Source organism: Mustela putorius, unplaced genomic scaffold (assembly GCF_011764305.1).
Source record: "Mustela putorius furo isolate JIRA1106 unplaced genomic scaffold, ASM1176430v1.1 tig00003942_pilon_pilon_pilon, whole genome shotgun sequence".
In the NCBI taxonomy this organism is placed as follows: Eukaryota; Metazoa; Chordata; class Mammalia; order Carnivora; family Mustelidae; genus Mustela; species Mustela putorius.
The window spans coordinates 15,157,595-15,177,092 of record NW_025422087.1 but is presented as its reverse complement, the minus strand read 5'-3'; the positions used below and the strand labels follow the sequence as shown (position 1 = coordinate 15,177,092).

Here is a 19,498-nt window from a genome sequence, read left to right as displayed (position 1 = left end):
GCCCTCAGAGAAGTTTCTTCCACTCATGTTGGCACGGCTGCGCCATCCTGACACGGTTTCCTGACATGGTTTCTCTGCTTTGCTCATTATCTGGGACTTGTTCCTCGTTATTCTGATGCCAGAGGCACTAAGCCCTTTCTGGGCCACCTAGGCCCAACGGGGGCAGTCATTGGCCTCCCACGCAGGTGCAGCAGGATGGGGTCACGGAATGGGGATCTTGTGTGCGTTCCATGGTCCTGGGAGGGAAGTCGTGTCACTGAGGCATGTGGCCCGTGGGGCAGAGCTCCTTTGAGGAGCAACACTGTTCCCCAGCCGCATCTGAAGAGCCGCTGTCGGGGCAGAGCTTAAGAAATCTGGGTGGCGATGCCATTTCTCGTTGGCTCACAGCTTTTCTCAAGTGACATGAGGCACATGGGCCCTGCTGTCCTGGGTTTTCAGCGAAGAAGGGCCTCACAATCACAGTGGCTGAGAGCTGGGCTTGAGGCTGCTCGCTCACCTCCCTCTCTTCTCTTCCAGTCGCCCATGTTTGATGGAAAAGTCCCACACTGGTACCACTTCTCCTGCTTCTGGAAGGTCGGTCACTCCATCCGACACCCCGACGTAGAGGTGGACGGCTTCTCTGAGCTCAGGTGGGACGACCAGCAGAAAGTCAAGAAGACCGCAGAGGCTGGAGGTGTGACAGGTGTGTAGAGATGAGGGAGGTGGCTGTTGTCACCCCCCACCTCCCCCACTGGGCAGCTTCCGCAGGGGGCCTTTTCTGGGAAAGCATTCGGCTGCCCCCCCCTCATGTTTTCCAGCTGCACACGTGGATAACCGAGCTGCCTCATTGACTTGCTTTTGGCACGGTATTTTGTTAAGGTGCTGCTGATGGAGCCTTTGTTTTTTTATTGTTCTTTTATTTATTTTTTTTATTTTTTTTTTTTTAAGATTTTATTTATTTATTTGACAGAGAGAGATCACAAGTAGGCAGAGAGGCAGGCAGAGAGAGAGAGAGAGAGAGGAGGAAGCAGGCTCCCTGCTGAGCAGAGAGCCCGATGCGGGACTTGATCCCAGGACCCTGAGATCATGACCTGAGCTGAAGGCAGCGGCTTAACCCACTGAGCCACCCAGGCGCCCCTGTTCTTTTATTTTTAAGTAACCTCTGCACCCAACGTGGGGCTGAACCCACAAACCCAAGATCAGGAGTTGCTGCTCCTCCCACTGAGCCGGCCAGGCACCCCAGTGGTGAAGCTTTTGAATCTTTTGCACTTTTGTTTTTAATTGACTTTCTTTTAGAGCTCTTGTAGGTTCACAGCAGAATGAAGCAGAAAGTGCAGAGTGTTCCCATCTGCATCGTGCTCATGCAGGCAGGGCCTCTCCCTGTCTCACTCTAGAGTGATCCGGGGGTTACATGGAGCCCTCATCGTTGCCCCAAATGCGCAGCTGCAGGGTTCCCTCACGGCAGGGTACGTGTTACAGGTTCGGGTGGTGTGCAGTTTGGACAGAGCAGGTTTCAACTGTGCAAGCTCCTTCTTTGTGTTTCTTCCTCAGTAAGTCCCATAGGGGGCTGTGAACGTTTCTGTTCCCATAATGGTTTGCTCTCCGTCGTCTGCTTATCGGGGGAACGATACTACATGGAACACATGTGACAGAGGGTATGTTAGTTGTGGGTTGTCAGTGGGGCTTACGGGGAACGGCCAGCTGTTATTGATAAGTTTCAAGGGAATCAGAAGTTACACACGGATTCTCAGTGCACAAGGGGATCCGCACCCCAGCCCCTGCCTTGTTTGAGTGTCACCTGTGCTCGGGGTCAGTCATATGCAGCCTCTTCCCTTAGAAACCAACAGGCGTTGCAGGTTCCTCTGTGTCTCTTCATGGCTCGATGGCTCAGTTCTCTGTGGTACCGAATGATACTCCATTGTCTGGATGGACCGTGGTCTCTCGCGCACCTGTGGAAGGACATCTAGGTTGCTTCCCAGTTTGGGAAATTATAAATAAACCTGCCTTAAACATTCACATGTAGGGTTTTTTTGTTTTCAAGATTTTATTTATTTATTTGACAGAAGTAGAGAGCATTTAAGCAGGGGGAATGACTGAGGGAGAGAGAAGCTGGCTCCCCGCCCAGCAGGGAGCCTGATGCAGGTCTTGATGGAAGGACCCTGGGATCATGATCTGAGCCAAAGGCAGATGCGTAATTGACTGAGCCACCTAAGTGCCCTACGTGTAGGTTTTTGTGTGGACATAGGTTTTCAGCTCATTTGGGTAGATGTTTCATTTTCTGAAGACCAGCAAACTGCCTCCCTCAGTTGCTGCCCCAGTTTGCATTCCTCACCGCCCCCCCTGCCCTCACCAGCGTTTGGTGGTGTCCGTGATCGTCGGGGTTTTAGCCGTTGTGATAGGTGCAGGAGGTGTCTTGGTTTGATTTGCAATCCCCTGATGTCGTATGATGTGGAGCATCTTTTCATGTGCTTCTTGGCGTCTGCATCTCTCCTTTGGGGAGGAATCTGGATGTTTTGCCGTTTGTCATTCATATTCTTAGTGCCGAGTTTCAGAGTTGCTCATCTATTTTGGATAGCAGTCCTTTATCAACTCTGTCTTTTGCAAGTGTCTTCTCCGTGTCTGTGGCACGTCTTCTCTCTCATTCTCTCGACAGTGTCTGGCACAGAGCAGGAAAGTCCAGCTGACCAGTTCTGTCTTTCCTGGACCGTCTTCAGTGTTGCATCTAAAAGTCATCACCATACCTAAGTCAGCTGTTTTTCTCCTGTGTCACATTCTGGGAGCTTTACAATGTGGCATTTTTCTTTTAAGTTACATTTTGTAAAGGAGATAAAGTCTTGGTCTGGATTCATTTTGTGTGCAGATGTCCACTTCACCACTGGTTGGAAATTCTGTGTTTCCTCCACTGTATTGTATTTGCTCATTGGTCAGGCGTCAGTGACCTTGTGGGGGGGCGGGTGTCGCCGCAGTGTCTGTTCTGGTCTGTTTATCAGTTTGTCTTTCCTGGTACCTGACTGTCTTGATGGTAAGTAAGTCTTGAAGTCGGATGGTCTTGGTCCTCTGACTTGTCAGTTTGTTGATACCCACAAACCTAACTTGCTTGAGATGCCTGTAGATTTTAAATAGTTTTTCATCATTTGTTGAAAATGAGAACCCTAAGGCTGGGTTCTCGTTGGTCTACCTTAGAAGCGGACCCCGCTGAACCTGTTCTCGTGCCTCTGGGTGCCTCTGGGCTGTCGCGGGAACGGCCGCAGTCCTTCCCGGCAGAGCTCTTGGTCCCTGGGCGGCACCATTCTTTGTGTCCTCCACCCGGCACCCCGCAGGTTTGTGTCCCGCTACTGCTGGTCTGTGGGAACTGAGAGGTCAGTGACGCCGCTCACACTCGTGAATAAAAACAGCAAGTTTGCTGAGAAACGGTTCAGAGAGCCAGCGGGTCTGTTTTCACTGAGGGCAGCGGGGACACGGTTTTGTTCTGTGGTAGTTTTCCCCTTTTGTGTTCTGGTTAGTGGTTAGTCCGTTTAGGAATGTGTCCCATCTACTTACAATTGATGTGTATTAAAGTAGATAATTTTATAATATGGAACATGGTAAGTTTGCTGTAACTGTTTCTCTTGCAAAACATCTTAAGTCCTAAAGTTAACATAATGATACCTTGTAGTTGTCTAAGGATTTTTATATCCAAAGAGACTGATTTAATGGACAAAGACACCCAGGAAGTTTATGTCTTACCAGATCCTGTAATTCCAAGATGATGATCATCGGCCTTGTGGGATGTCTCCCTAGGAATTTTTTTAAAATAGTTGATTCATGTGTGTGCTGTGTTTATTCTTTCCTGCAGAAATGGGGTTCTAAGTGTCACTTTGTTCTTTTGTTTTTTTGTTTTTTTCTAAGTGTCACTTTGTTAAATGCTCTGTCACTGTGTGTGTGGAAAAACACACATAACGGGAACGCCACCCTCGGTGCCGTGTTCCCGCATGCGCTCTGTCAGCCTGAGCCTCTCTAGAATGTTCTCACCTTCCCCCCCCCCCCCCGAAACTCATTGCCCGGTTCACAGTGGCTCCTCCCCTATGCTGATTTCTGTCTGGATGGGGCTCCTGGGTGCCTCCTGTGCCAGGAGTTGTGCTGGGTTTGTCTTCCTGGGCCTGGCTTGTCTCGCTCAGGGTTGTCCGTGCCATGGACTACAGTTTGGGTAGGCCACAGTTTATCGGTCCCCCACCTTGGGGTACCTGTGGGTCATTTCTGCACTGGGGCAGTTCCAGACTGTGCTGCCGTGGACGATGGTGTGCGGGGACCTGGTCCAGACCCCGCTCCCTGCCCTCCCTGGGAGTCGCCGGGGCTCGTAGTCGACCTGTGATGCACAGTGTTCTGCAGGGGCTGCGCCACTGTGCACCCCGCCAGCGACATTCAGGTTTCAGGGTCCTTCCAGGTCCCCCATGTCCTCACTGGCACTCTTTTATCTGAGGATGTGTGTGTGTTTTCCCTTTTTTATAATACCCATCCTGAGGTGTTCTTTCATGTGATTTTGATTCGCATTTTCCTAGTGATGTTGACCTCTGTGTTAGATTTTACAGTAGAATATTTACTATTTTGTAAGATCTGTTGATTTTAGAGAGAGTACGTAAGTGGGGGAGGGGCAGAAGGAGAGGAGAGAGACTCTCAAGCAGGCTTCCCCCCACCCTGGGCTCAAAGCCCAGCCTGGAGCTCAGTCTCAAGACCCTGAGGTAGTGACCTGAGCTGAAACCAAGAGTTGGTCACTGAGCCACCCAGGTGTCCCTAACACTTACTCTTTTCATGTTAAGTCTTGTGAGTTTTTTAAAAACATGTAGTATTTGTGGGACACTTGAGTGGCTCAGTGGGTTAAGCCTCTGCCTTTGGCTGAGGTCATAATCTCAGGGTCCTGGGATCGAGCTCCGCATCAGGCTCTCTGCTCAGCGGGGAGCCTGCTCCCCACCCCCACCCCCGCGCCTTCCTCCCCCACCTCTCTGCCTGCTTCTGTCTGCTTGTGATCTCTGCCTGTCAAATAAATAAATCTCTTTTTTTAATGTAGTATTTATCGTTTATTGAAGTTTGCTCTATTTTGTGATTCATTCACGACCCTTGACATGACTGTCCTCTCACCCTTGTGCAATAGCCCATGTCCCCTGGAGATGCACTGATGGGCCCCAAGGCCAGGCCAAGGCCAGTGAGCCAGGCTTCAGCTCCAGACAGCCGGTCTTTTGAGGCCGCACCGTCATCCGTTTTTGCTACATTGCAGATAGAGGTGCTTCAAACTTCTGTCCAGATTGGGTAGCTGTCCAGCTATTTCTTTAATTCCGAGAGATAGCTGCTAGAAGACATGAACCATCCTGAGGCCTTCTGTGTTTGTGTCTGATTGCCCTCCAGAAACCTTGGGGCCCTTAGATGGGCACCCCCCCAGGGACAGGTCCCCACATCAGGTATTTCCATTCCTCTTCACCGGGCTCCTGGTGGGGTGGAATGCTTTGTCACGCTCGGTAGTCAGTTTTACTAATTTGGTATTTGGAGGTGTCCTTTCCTCATCCTTTAGGGTATTTTGTGTTTTTTTGTAATGAAACAAAATATGAATTGTCTTCTGTTTTACAAATATATTTGCCAGTTTTGACTTTTTAAAATACATAGTTTTGTGGGGGGGTTTGTTTTTTTAAGTAAACTCTACTCCTGTCATGGGGCTCGAACTCAACGACCCTTAGATCAAGAGTTGTGTGTGCCCACCAACCAGCCAGCCTGCCCTTTGACGTGTTTGTTTGAAGCACGTTTTTGTATTTTGCTGTACTGAAGCTTCATCCTGAACTGAATGTTCTGTGATCAATGTCTGTCTGCTCATTTGCAGCTTCTGGTTCTGCTCTTATTTCTCAGTTCTTCATCTGGGATTTTTTAAATGATTTACATGCACTTCTGTGAGTTTGACAGATGTGGGCAGTCGTGTAACCTGTATCCCGTCAAGTTAGGGAACATTCCCGTCCCTGTCCCCCCCCCAAGTTCCTTGCGCCCTCTCTTCAGTTACCCTCCCCACCTGGGTGACCATGGCTCTGGATTAACTTTGCGGGACTTAGGGTTTCTGAAGCAAAGGAACTTTGCTTCTCCCATAACTTCTTTCCACTCAGCACAAGGCCTGTGAGGCACAGGCTGCCTGGCTTGTCACCATGTGGGATTGCTGAGGGATGATTGTTGCAGTAGATCACCGTTAAACCGACCTTCTGTTCCCAGCCTCGCGCTGGTGCAAATACAGCAACTGTTCACGTCTGTGTACGCATCTCTGCGTGACACGCAGTCATGTTTCTCCAGGACAATCACCTAAGAATGGAGCGGTAGAGTGTCCGTGGATGTCCGTTCAGCTGTTTCAGGAAACTGTCAGACTGTCCTTGGGTTGTACCAGTTCCCATCCTCGTCAGCACCTGGCACAGGCACGCTTCGGTATTTGCTCCTGATAGGAGGGTAGTGAGAACTCAGCGTGATTTTGGTTGGTATTGGTCTCTTTCTTGAGTTGTAGGAGTTCTTGGAATATTCTAGGTGCGAGGGCTCCTGGGTGGCTCAGTGGGTTAATCCTCTGCCTTCAGTTCAGGTCATGATCTCAGGGTCCTGGGATGAGTCCCACATCAGGCTCTCTGCTCAGCGGGGAGCCTGCTTCCCCCCACCCACCCACCTGCCTCTCTGCCTGTTTATGATCTCTCTCTGTCAAATAAACAAAGTCTTCAAAAAAAAAAATATTCTAGGTGCAAGTCCCTTATTAGAGATAGGTAACGTGAATACCTTTTATCATTCTGGGTATTGTCATTGTTTAATTACTGACATTTTATGAAGAGTAGTGGTTGATTTTTTTTTCTCCTTTTTTAATAAGGGCTGTCCACCTTCTGAGAAATCTTCCCTGTTTACTGTGACATACCCTCCTTTGTTTTCTTCTGGAAGTTTGGTGATCCTGGCGTTCATATTTGGTTTCCAGTTGAACGTTTTTGTTAAGTGGGAGAAGGGGGTGGTTTTTTATTTCTTCCTGGTGGGTACCATGTTGTTTCCGTTATCATTTTTGCGAAGACTTTAAGACACATAACTGCATAGCTGGGTGTGTCTCTGGACTCTGATCCCCCTTGGCTGCTGTGTCTGCCAGCATCTCACTGTCCCTAATTCCTACAACTTTGTGGGACATCATGAAATCACATAGTATGGAGGGAGTAAGTGGTTACCTCCCCATCAGAGTTCCAAAGTAAACAGATGGTGCCATCACTCACTCAGCTTTGTTCTCTTTCAATATTGTGTTGACCTTTCTAGGTCTTATGTTATTCCCTTCAAATTTTGTGGTAAACTTACGGATTTCTTGCCCAAACCGGCTCCCTAGGATTTTGATTAGCATCACCTGGAATCGGGGGGTGGGGTGTCAAATGGGATTGGCTTATTGATATGCTACCTGGTTGGGTCAGTCAGTCCATAGACCTGAAGTATCTCTCCACTTAACTTGGGCCTTTGTTAACTTCACACCAGCCTGAAGCTTTCCTGGGAGGGTTTGTGTGTCTTGGTAAATCTGTTTCTAAGTGTTCTGTGTGTTTAAAACGCTACTTAAATAGGAGTATGGTTTAATTTCCTTTCATAATGTCTATTGTTCATATATAGGAACATTTTCTATGTTGACCTTGCCTCGTCCAGATTTGCTCAATTCACTTACAGGTGGAAGTAGTTTTTTTTATTCCTGCTGGTGCAGTCCTGTCCCTACACGTAGAGGTGCTTTACCTGTTCTTTTCCAAACTTACACCTTCTGTCTCCTTTTCTTGCCCTAGTGGCACTTGCTAGAGCCTTCAAGACAGTGTTGAGTAGATGTGGGGGAAGAAGGCCTTGTATTGTTCCTGATCTTACGACAGAAACTTTCAGTCTAGGACTCACTTCTCTGTAAGAAAAGACTCCTTTGTTCCAGGTGCTTAGCTGTTGGTCCCCAAGGTTCTCTGCCGAATGACCCCAGCTTTCCCCCCACAGCTTTCCCATTGAGAAATGCCACCTCCCTGCGTGATTGCTATTTGCACTCCTGTTTCTGTGTGAAGATACCCCTTAAAAAAAAAAAAAAGAAAAAAAAAAAAACCTTTAATTTCAGCATGTAACTTTGATGCCTAGAAGGATCTTGGAAATCAGAAGGTGTAGTTCAAATGTTGTGGAGGACGCAGCTTTCATGATTAGCGGGAAGCAAGCACTTTGTCCAAAGTGTGTGGGGGGGGCAGTAATGGAAGGAGCCAGAAGGTGAGATTGGCACCCTTGGGTGCCATGCTGTTCAAGATCCTATCCAAGGAAGGGTCGTCTTTTCTTGCCAGAAGAGCAGCTGTATTAGCCACAGTTGTTAGAAACAGACTCCAGAGAGCTGGGCCAGTCACAATTGCCCAAGCACGAGGTGTCCCAGGGCTTGGGGGGTTCGGGCTCTCTGTGGCCACTCTGAAGCTGAGCGTGCGCCGCTATGCTCCATCCTTCAGGCAAGGGCCAGGATGGAGGCGGAGGCAAGACGGACAAGACGCTGGCTGACTTTGCGGCCGAGTACGCCAAGTCCAACAGAAGCACGTGCAAGGGCTGCATGGAGAAGATTGAGAAGGTGAGCCCAGGGGAGGGGTTTGATCACTGGAGCCACCTGGCTGTCTGGCAGCCGCCTTGTCGAGTGTCCAGAGAAGAGAAGATGCAGGGCTGTGGAGGTTAGCCCAGTGCTGCCGGTTCAGCTTCAGTGAATGTCTCCCAGGCTCGGAGCTCCTGAGAATGTCAGGCCTGGGGTCCCCAACCTGGTCCCCAAGGCTGCACAGAATTGTAGTTTGGGGGCCACGGCGGTGGGGGAACAAGCCCACTGGGGTGGGGGCTTGCAGGATGGCATCCTAGCTAGTGGTCGAGGCCAGCTCTGCTTACATCAGCTCCGGCCTGGCAGGATGTTCTCAGGGAAGAGGTTGCGCGTCCTCACGTGCCTGGGTGGGTGGGTGGAGTTGACCTCATTTAAAATGGGGGCACTGAGGCTTTGGCTGGCACACAGTCCTTGGCAGCAGAAAGCAGTCCGAGGCTGCCAGCAGCCCTTCTAGTGCCCTTGGTGTGGACCTGAGGCCCCTTGGCTGGTACCAGCTAACCTTTGTTTCCCCAAGTCCCTGATGTCGCCGTCACTCTTCTTTTCTTGGTACCACATGTGGTTCTTCCTGCAGGGCCAGATCCGCCTATCTAAGAAGATGCTGGACCCAGAGAAGCCCCAGCTGGGCATGATCGACCGCTGGTACCACCCAGACTGCTTTGTGAGAAATAGGGAGGAGCTGGGCTTCCGGGCTGAGTACAGCGCTAGCCAGCTCAAGGGCTTCAGCCTCCTGGCAGCAGAGGATAAGGAAACCCTGAAGAAGCAGCTCCCAGGAGTCAAGAGTGAAGGGTAGTTGAGGGGGGTCATGGGGGTAGGGCCCCGGGTAGACCCTGCAGATTCCAGGCTATTCTGGCATCTCTCTTTGCTGACCTGCAGCGAGCTAGGAGTGCACAGTGAAGGATGGTTATGGCTGCGCTCTGCCCCTCCTGGGTGCATGGTCCTGTAACTCCCATAGCTCCTGCCCATCTGTTCCCTCTTCCCCTTCTGATCCACAGACCGGCAGGACCAGCTAGCTGCCACTGCCAGCACCCCCGGCCCTGAGTATTCCCCGTGCCCGGGCCAAGCACTGCATTTCCTGGGACCTTTGCATCACTTGCTTTCCCGTCCCTGTGGCATCTTGCGTTGGTCTCTGCTGTTGCTAGGAGGATCGTGGCGGGAGGAGGGGAGCTGTGGATGAGGAGCCCCCTGGTATAGTGTCAGAATGGTATGGGGTTTCTGTGGCACCAACATTGAGGACAGGAAGTCCAGTTGGAGCCAATCTGGAGTCGGCGGGCGCTTCTTTCCTGTCCCTTCTGCTGGTCTCTGGGCCCCGGTCTGGAGTCAGTTGGGGTCATGGGCACAGCAGGGGAAGGGTGGCAGGGCCATGCCCAGCTGTGGACTGTTGGGATTGGGGTGATTCTCACCTTCCCATCATCAAGCCGCTATCAGGTGCTACCTGGCTTCATCACACACAAGCTCGTGCACAGCGTATGCAGCTCTGGAGGAGACAGGAAAACTGGAAAATCGGGCATGGATTAAGGTCAGGCCAGCCTGTGATGTGTGTGCAGGGAGGCCTAAGCTCCCCTGTGTGCCATGGCAATAGCCAGCATCAATGGGGCAGTAACAGAGCAGCAAGCATCGTGCTGGGTGCTTAATGGGGTCAAGTCACTCTCTGGAAGGCACGTGGGTTCTCCGTTCATGCATGAGGGAAAGTGCAGGGGTTTGAAGCTGGGTCTGTGACAGCTGCAGCAGACCCTTAACCACCATGACTTCTGAGGATCCTTCCTACTGCCCTGTGCATCCCACACCCTGGTCAGGTGAGGGCTGAGCCAGGTGTGCAGGGACCTGTTCCCGTGGCTGGGGGGGATGACAGTGTAGTCCAGCCTTGGATAACCGCACCAGGAGCAGCCCTGTGGTTTAGCTTGAAAGGCTCAACCCTGGCACGAGTGGTTCATCCTTCTACAATCCCTGCCCCTCGGCTATGGGCTTAACCTGTCACTGTCCCTGCCAGAACCTTCTAGCTGCTTCATTTGTGTCAAGAGATACATGGGGAGATTTGATGTCAGGTGTAGGCTTTTTCCAAGGCCCTGGGGCCACCCCTCGGAAGCAAAGTAAACTGTGCTGTATGTGGGGCCTGTCACCAATACTGCCCGGGCAGACCCTGAGCTCCGGGGAGTAGAGCAAGATGTGCATGCGGGGCCTGGCAGGCAGGAGTTACAGGGACAGGAAGTTCCTGCGTCCCCTGAGTCTCTGGTTCCAGGGTTCTGATGGTTCTTTTTCTCCCGTGTCTCGCAGAAAGAGGAAAGGCGACGAGGTAGACGGGATGGATGAAGTGGCCAAGAAGAAATCTAAAAAAGAAAAGGACAGGGATAGTAGGCTTGAGAAGGCCCTCAAGGTGAGCTCTGAGCTGTGTGTCTGCTCAATAGTTGCCTCAATTCTCTGTCGGCCTCCTGGGAGGAAAGTTCCAGGATGCATGTGCATCCCACTCAATGAGACCTCCAAGAATTCCGAAATTGGGAGCAGTGGTGAGATAGCACAGCTTTCCCTCTACCCCCAGAGGAGGCCTTGGTGCTTCAAGGAGAGCCGCTTTTGGGCTCCAGGGGATGGACCAGCTGGTCCCCAGCCTCTTGGCAGCATGCCATCCTAGACCTGGAGGGCCTCTAGCACGCACCGCACGCAGTGTTAAGCTCACGCACGCACAGGGGACTGAAAGAGTCACGGATGTTCCCTAGTTGTGCTTTTTTTTTCTTTTTCTTTTTCTTTTAAGATTATTTACTTATTTATTTGTTCATTCATTCATTCATTTATTCGTTTATTTATTCATTGAATGAATGAATGAGACCATGAGAGAACATGAGAGGGGAGATCAGAGGGAGAAGCAGACTCCTGGTAGAGCCGGGATCCATATGCGGGACTCGATCCTGGGACTCCAGGATCATGACCTGAGCCGAAGGCAGTTGCTTAAGGCAGTTGCTTAACTGGCACTGCTTAACAGGCACCCCCATTCCATAGTTCTTTAGTGGAGTGCCAGACTTGCTGGGGACACACAGGGGCCTGGAAGAGACGGGGCTATTCCCTAGTTCTTTAGTGGAGAGCTCTTGTCTGCAGAAGCGATGGAAGGCATGTGGTAAAACCAGACAGAACCGTTGACCAAGTCAATAGTCACAGATACTCAGCACCCTGTTGATGATGTGGGCATGGAATCAGTAAAGTTGATGAGTCAGAAAATGCTGGATGTTTGGTGCTGACACACACATTGGTGCGCAGCATCTGCGGCTGTGGAGTCTGTAAGGGCACTGGGAAGCTGCGGAGAACCGGCATCAGTCTTGTCATGGGAACTTGCTCTCTGCCTGCGTGGTGCTTCCACGAGAGGATCCGGGTTTTGCCATGGCACAAAAATCAGAATCAGTTTCTGACCTGGTTGGAGCTGCTTGGTGAGAACCCTGAGTTTGGTGTGATTGTCCCTCAGCAGATCTGTTTGCAAATCTGGCTGTAGTAAGGCTGTGGCTGGTGTTACTTTGCACTTCCTCACGGGTGTGGTGTTCTGTCAAGCATCATCCAGGATGAAAGGAACATAAAAAAGGCAGATGTTCCCCACCCCACCCCTACCCCTACCACCGCCTGGGCCTCACCAGCCTGGCCTTAGCTGAGCAGGTGGTGGGATTCCACTGCTCCCATTGAAACTTGTACCACGGGACTCGGCCCATACTCCCCCACCCTATGACTGGCAGCACAACTCAGGTGGGTGCGGGGCAGGTACGCAAAGATAGGAACAAGTGCGCTGTGCTATCGCTTCACTAGTTGCATTAAAATCTTCCTCGCTCCAGGGTCCCAGCTAGCCCGTTGGGAGAGCATGCAGCTCTTGATCTCAGGTTCCTGAGTTTCAGCCCCATTTGGGGGGCAGAGATGACTGAAAAAGTATTTTTAAAAGGCCCCATTGGGGGAGCCTGGGTGGCTCAGTGGGTTAAAGCCTCTGCCTTCAGCTGAGGCCATGATCTCAGGGTCCTGGGATCGAGTACCACATCGGGCTTTCTGCTCAGCAGGGAGCCTGCTTCTCCCTCTCTCTCTGCCTACCTGTGATTTCTCTCTCTCTCTGTGTCAAATAAATAAATAAAAATTTAAAAATCTTTAAAAAGGACCCCATTAAAATCCACTCTTCGTGTGGAGAGCGACTCCGCAGGGTCAGTGGGGCTGGCATTTTTACATCTGGTTTGCAGGAGTGTAGTCTGCAGTGGGGGGTACCCTAGCAGGGAGGAGGCTGCTGCCGGCCTGGGCACGGTGTTGGCGAGGTGGGGATGCTCAGAGCTTCCAGGGGGAGGCACTGTGTGTATGGCTCCCGAGATGGAGAATTCCGTGTCCTGAGAAGCGCAGATGTGCTCCCATGCGGTGCTAAGTGGGATACGCAGTTGGGGCCGGGGGGGGGGGTGCTTGGATATTGTCCCCACCCGTGTTTGGGTTGGAGAATGGCCATGCCTGGTGTCCTTGGGTACAGGTGTTGGGACCAATGGGCTCATGCGCCGGGAGGCCTGTCTGTGAAGGGTGGTCCCAGGGACAGCATGCTCCGGGTAGAACTGGGATGCCCCAGAGCATGGCTGAGCCACGTACCTGTGGCGGAGACCAGCTTGGAGGTGCAGCCCAGCTGACGCACAAGGACCCCCGTGGAGACTGAGCGAGACGGGGAGCCCCTTCTGGTGGGGTCTCTGGACAGAGCTGGTCTGTCAGCCACCTGGCTCTGTCTGCAGGCTCAGAACGAGCTGATATGGAGCATCAAGGATGAGCTAAAGAAAGTGTGTTCGACAAACGACCTGAAGGAGCTGCTTATCTTCAACAAGCAGCAAGTGCCCTCTGGGGAGTCAGCGGTGAGCTGCCTTCGCATTACGGGACATGTGGGAGACGCGGGAGGTGGCTGGGTCCCTGAGTGCTGGTGCTGTGCCTCCGGGCCATGGGAAGCCCTCCAGTGGGATGCCCACTAGTGGTGATTGGGAAGAGTGGAAAGGCCGCAGTTCTGTGGCATGGTGGCCATGTCCAGGACAGGAAAACCTCCCCATACATCAGCCCCGGGGTTAGGATTTGGGGGAGATTAGGGTGGGTTGTGTATTTGCCTGGTGTGTTCATGCCACACATGTTAAGGCTTAGACACTGCCAGGTCTGGAGGGCGTGGAGCCGCCCTCATGAGAGGAGGACCGTTAGCACCCCACGGTTTCCCCAGCTGGCGTGGCTCCTCACACAGGAGCAGGGGGTGCTCTGGATCCTCCTTCCTTCCACATCACTGAGGGACGGGGGCTGTGGTACTTCGTTTGGACAGAAGGTCTCTTGAGGTACAGCAGCCCGAGCTCTGCGGGTAGACCAGCAGCCCCAGGGAGTCCATATCAGGACGAGCCCTCTCCTCTCTCCTCGAGTGCTTGTCTGCCCATGCTAGGGAGTAGCCTTCCTGTAGCTTCTCCTCTCTGGGCTTCAGATCTTGGACCGCGTGGCAGATGGCATGGTGTTCGGTGCCCTCCTTCCCTGCGAGGAGTGCTCCGGCCAGCTGGTCTTCAAGAGCGATGCCTACTACTGTACAGGCGACGTCACCGCCTGGACCAAGTGCATGGTCAAGACCCAGACCCCCAGCCGGAAGGACTGGGTGACCCCTAAGGTAAGCAGGAGCAGGGTGGGTTCTGGGGTCTGAGCAGATAAGCACTGCCATCCCACTTTCTGGGCTTGTCCATGCTCCGAGTCCCCACAACTGCAGTGCCATGTAGGCGTGCGCAACCCAGGAGGGACCCTGGCCATACTGTCCGCTGAGTCTGAGTGTTGTTGATTTGTCTTCAGGGAAAACCTTGTTCACGGCCCATGCATGCCAGTGTTGTTACATACTTGGAACCGCTGCAAACACACAGTTTGCAGTGCCATGTACTTGAATACTGATGCCTCACATCGGTTTAAGATGTATTTATTTTAGAGAGCAGGGGGAGGGGCAGAGGGAAAGGGAGATACCCAAGCAGACTCCCTGCTGAGTGTGGAGCCCCAGGCCGTGCTTGTCCCACGACCCCAAGATTGTGACCTGAGCTCAGACCAAGAGCTGGACGTTTGACTGACTAAGCCCCCTTGACACGCCAGCCGTGCATGTCTCCCTTGATCGTGAGAAGTAGACGATCCAGATCCTCTTTGCTCTGGGGGGGGGTTATTTCTAAGGAGAAGTGGTTTCTTTTTGTTTTGTTTTGTTTTTAAGATTTTATTTATTTATTTGACAGAGACAGGGATCACAAGTAGGGAGAGAAGCAGGCAGAGAAGGGGTGGGTGGAGCAGGCTCCCCACTGAGCAGGGAGCCTGATGGGGGGCTCCATCCAGGATCCTGGGATCATAACCTTAGCCAAAGGCAGAGGCTTAACCCACTGAGCCACCCAGGCACCCCAAGAAGTGGTTTCTTAACTGAAAGTTCAATTTCTTCAGGAATTCCGAGAAATTTCTTACCTCAAAAAATTGAAGATCAAAAAGCAGGACCGAATATTTCCCCCTGAGACCAGTGCCCCAGTGGTGGCGGCCCCGCCCTCCACAGCTTCGGCGCCTGCTGGTGTGAACAGCTCCACTCCGCCAGGTACAGCTTGGGGCTGGCTATGGGCAGGGGGACCCTGACCAGAGTGGGGGAGGGTCTCCCTCTGTGTCAGTCCTGCTCCCCGTGGCAGGTGGAAGGCGCTTGAGAGGTGGCCTCTTAAGGGCCAGTGGGCCTGATCCGAAACAACATTTTGAGTGTCCTCCTGCCTGCATGATAGACCTTGCTTCCCTGCCTCCTGGCACCCCGACCCCATGTCTGTCATCCTGAGACTAATGTGAGGCTCAGGGCTCTGGCGCACATAGTCCTGCCATGTGCCAGGCCCACAGAGCAGGGCTGATTGGTGTGAGTGCGAACACACCAGCACACAGAGTGAGACCGGTTGGGGATTTCCGTCTGCTGGAGATACTCGCTGCCTTTGTTCACTCCAAGACGTGGCGGAGTCTGAGGATGGCCACAGTTTGGTGGGTGGAGGACAAGAGTCAGCCTAAATATGGTGATCCACCTCTTCCTGGGGAAGACTCTGTGTGTGTGTGTGTGTGTGTGTGTGTACACATGCACATGCGTTTGGTCATTCTGAGTTGACTGTGTGTATGTGTGTGTGTACACAAGCTCATGTGTACGTATGGTCTTCTGAATCCACCTGCTGCTGGTTTGGGGTCAGCGCTGACTTGGCCTCACAGGGAGGGCTTGAGGGACGTCCCCCTCCAGGTTCTGGTCTAGGAGTGCGTGTAGGACTCTCGTTTAGGACTGCAGATAGACACAGCTCTGTCGTGGGCCTTCCTGGTCTAGGGGCCGTGTTGGCCTCAAGTGCCAGGTCCTGCCTTGTGCCTGGAATCTGTCATCTGCTCAGTGTCCTACCTACTGAAGCTTTGTCCTTGAGGAGATGGATTTGTTGGATGGGGTTAATTAATAAATACCATATAAGAAATTGTAGCTTATTTTTAGATTGGATTATTATTTTTAGATTTTTAGATTGGGAAAAGAGTAAAAGTAATTGGGAGCTCACGTGATTCCCTCTCCTATTCCCATCCCACTGGCAGCCCCATGGTCCCCACAGTGGCTTTCCTGCTCTACCTGTGGGGCAATGCCAGGAACCCCACTCACCAGGCTGGCCCATTTGTGGGGCAGCATCATCATGGGGCTTCTCCCCTGGCCTGGTCCTCTGTATGCCAAGGGATGGGACAGGCTCTCCGCCTGCTGTGCTGTCTTGTCCTCTGCTTTCCCACTAGACCTGGGCCTCTATCTTCATAGAATTTTCCCTCAGGGATGCTGGTCAGAGGGGAGCTGAGGTGTCCCTGAGACCTTATGGCCTAATGACTGTTCTCTCGTCCCAGATAAGCCGTTGTCCAACATGAAGATCCTGACTCTCGGGAAACTCTCACGGAACAAGGATGAGGTGAAGGCCATGATCGAGAAACTCGGTGGGAAATTGACGGGCACGGCCAACAAGGCCTCCTTGTGCATCAGTACCAAAAGTGAGTTGAATCTGTTGTGTAAAGCAGGGCCGTATCATGCCTCCTGGGATGGCAGTGAGGTTGGCGGGGAGAGGGGACGCGCTGAGTGTGGTGTGACACCGGCAGGGCACTCCCAGATGGGTGTCTTTGGTCACAGCATTGTTCGGTCTTTTATGGGGGAAAGCCAGCACCTGTATTTGCAAAGCTGCCATGTCTTGTGTGTGTGTCTTCTGTCCCCAGTGGAAGGCTGCTGACTGATGTTCTCAGCCAGTCTGAACTCCTGCCCTCAGAGACACTGATGGTCTTGGCCCCTCCACAGCCCTGGGGTGGGGTGTGACAAGCTAAGGGGTTGCAGAGCCCAGACTCCTTCGTACATGAGGGTTGGTCCTTCGGGACCCAGAGAGGAACTTACTTTGTCAAGGGATAGAAACCCATAGAGTGAGGCAGAGCAAAGAAACTGGAATATATGCCAAATGACTGCACAAGATAAAGTGTCCAGGGAAGAATCTTGCAGAATCGGAGGTAAGTAATTTACCAAGTCAGGAGCCAGAAGTCAGGGTCATGAGGTGTGCTCTGCATAGACTCAAGCCATCCCCGTGAAAGCCCGGCGCTGCTGTCAGATCTGGAGCAGACAGCAGCTCCTGCGGATAGCCAGAGCCTTTCTGAGGACAGGACAAGAGGCCTCGCGCTCCCTGATGGCACACTGTGTCACAACCTCTAGTGACCAGAACAAGACAGGCTGACATCAGAACACACACAGACCAGCGGAACAGCTTGGAGAGCCGGGAAGCAAGCCTCCATGTACGTGGTTAGTGCATCTGTTGCAGAGGAGCCGAGGTTCATGATGGGGAGAGCCAGGTCTCTGCCTGGCCCCACCGACAGATCCACACAGGTTGGATCGAACACTTGGATGGGAGACCTGGAGCCAAAGAACTCAGAGGAGGAAACAGCGAGCCCCTAGACTTGGTTTTGGTGATTTCTGATGCTGACAGTAAGAGCAGAGCCAGACCAACAGGACCCCGTCAAACTGGAAAGCTTCTGCACACCAGCATCAGCAGCACGGAGAGGCCTCCTGCCACGTGGGGGGAAGCCACCTGCCAGTCATGCGCATGGGACACAGCAGGGTCTGGCTGAGGGACACGGGCTCCCTTCCTGCTCCCGCTGTCGGACCGTCTCTCTTGGGGCGCTTCTGCCCGTATCATGTGGCCCCCCTGGCGCTGGGTGACAAGGAGGGGGCTCGGTCAGTGGGGCTGTGATTACGCTTCGCACTGACGCTCCGGCTCTTCTTCCCTGGTCTGAGCAGAGGAGGTGGACAAGATGAGCAGGAAGATGGAGGAGGTGCGCGAGGCCGGCATCCGCGTGGTGTCTGAGGACTTCCTCCACGACGTGTCCAGTTCCACCAAGAGCCTTCCAGACTTGCTCTCGGCCCACCTCCTGGCACCCTGGGGCGCTGAGGTGAAGGCTGAGCCAGAAGAGCCTGCAGTTTCAAGAGCAAAGTCAGGGTCTGCGCTCTCTAAGAAGAGCAAGGGCCCCGTCAAGGAGGAAGGTGAGGCCCCAGGCGTCCCAGGATCCCGGGCCCGTGTGCTCCCAGGACACTCTGGCCGAGACTGCCTAGACCCGTTGGCATACCACCCCCTCACCCTGCCTCCCCACCCCGACTTTCTGGGGTTTTTTTACTTGTTTTCCTTTCTTGTTCTTTTCCAAGGCATCAACAAATCTGAGAAGAGAATGAAATTAACTCTTAAAGGTGGAGCCGCTGTGGATCCGGACTCTGGTGAGCACACAGGAGTGCGAGCGGGCAGGTGGTCCAGAGACGGGGGGCTTCCGGACCACACCTGCGCACCCCTGCCTCCTTGGGCTCCCCTGGGCCTTGTGGGGAGCCTCCCACAAGGAGTGTCCAGGCAGGTGTGAGTCCCCCACCTGCAGACCCCCTTCCCCCCGAGCTTATCGGCCGCCCTTTTAGAGAGAAAACCAGGTGCCATGCCTCTGCAACAGGTCTGGAACATTCTGCGCACGTCCTGGAGAAAGGAGGGAAGGTGTTCAGTGCCACCCTTGGCCTGGTGGACATCGTGAAAGGGACCAACTCTTACTACAAGCTGCAGCTCCTGGAGGATGACAGAGAAAGCCGGTGTGTCTGGGGATGGGGAAGAGTCCCTCGTGGTGGCCCTGTGAGGGAGTGGGCCTCTGAGGGCTGTGGGGAGGTCTTTGGCCAGAGGGAAGCCTGGCTCCCTGCCATCCAGTGCCCCAACTTCCCAGGACACGCTGTCCTACCATCTCTCGAGACACTCTGTCTGCAGCCCCTTGAGGAATCCAGGGTTCCTGAGCCTCGTGGGCTAACCTGGACTTGGTCTTCTTGGCAAGTGGAAACCGCTTCCCTGCTGGGACTCCAATTGGTGGTTGAAAACCAGATGCTGTGTAGCTGTGGCCTCGGCGGAGGGGGCATTATGTTGGTGCCTACGAAGCCTTGACTGGTGGCCATTTGTCGGTGCCGAGCAGCTAGGTGCCTCCCATTGCCTCAGCTTCTCACCAGGGCTTTCGTCTAAAAGTGAATATCAGATGGAACCCCAAAAGTCCTATGTATCTAGTAGGCTACTTGGGTTTTCTGAAGACATAAGCCCAGTGTCCTGTGTCTTATCACCTGCTCTGGTGGCCTAGTTTTAACTGGTTTTCACAGTGAAGGGACAGCGTGGGCTATCAGGTCTGGACACTTCTCTAGGACAGCTCAGTAGAGCACTTCCCAGATGTTTCCAGGAGGAACCCGAGCAGAGAATGTTTAAGATTTTATTTATTTGATAGAGCACAAGCACAGGGTAGGGGCAGAGGCTAAGGGAGAGGCCTGACATGGGGCTCAATCCCATGACCCTGAGTTCATGACCTGAGCTGACACCAGTTGCTTAACCAACTGAGCCACCCAGGGGGCATCTCTGTCGTGATGTAAAAATTATGTGATGCGTTCTTTCCACC

The 19,498-nt window shown here is 52.9% G+C and overlaps 1 protein-coding gene across 2 annotated transcripts in view; it reads left to right on the top strand.

Moving 5' to 3' along the window:
• The window catches only part of PARP1 (poly(ADP-ribose) polymerase 1), a 36,654-nt gene that overhangs the window by 4,087 nt on the left and 13,069 nt on the right, over nucleotides 1-19,498 (top strand). Inside the window, exons 2-12 of one of the 2 annotated variants that reach the window (XM_004761924.2) lie at nucleotides 517-682; nucleotides 8,439-8,554; nucleotides 9,141-9,355; nucleotides 10,841-10,940; nucleotides 13,288-13,404; nucleotides 14,004-14,180; nucleotides 14,978-15,122; nucleotides 16,415-16,555; nucleotides 17,838-18,080; nucleotides 18,240-18,308; nucleotides 18,530-18,662. In XM_004761924.2, coding sequence (XP_004761981.1) covers nucleotides 517-682; nucleotides 8,439-8,554; nucleotides 9,141-9,355; nucleotides 10,841-10,940; nucleotides 13,288-13,404; nucleotides 14,004-14,180; nucleotides 14,978-15,122; nucleotides 16,415-16,555; nucleotides 17,838-18,080; nucleotides 18,240-18,308; nucleotides 18,530-18,662 — 1,622 coding nt within the window. The other variant, XM_013061160.2, reaches the window with a different exon arrangement.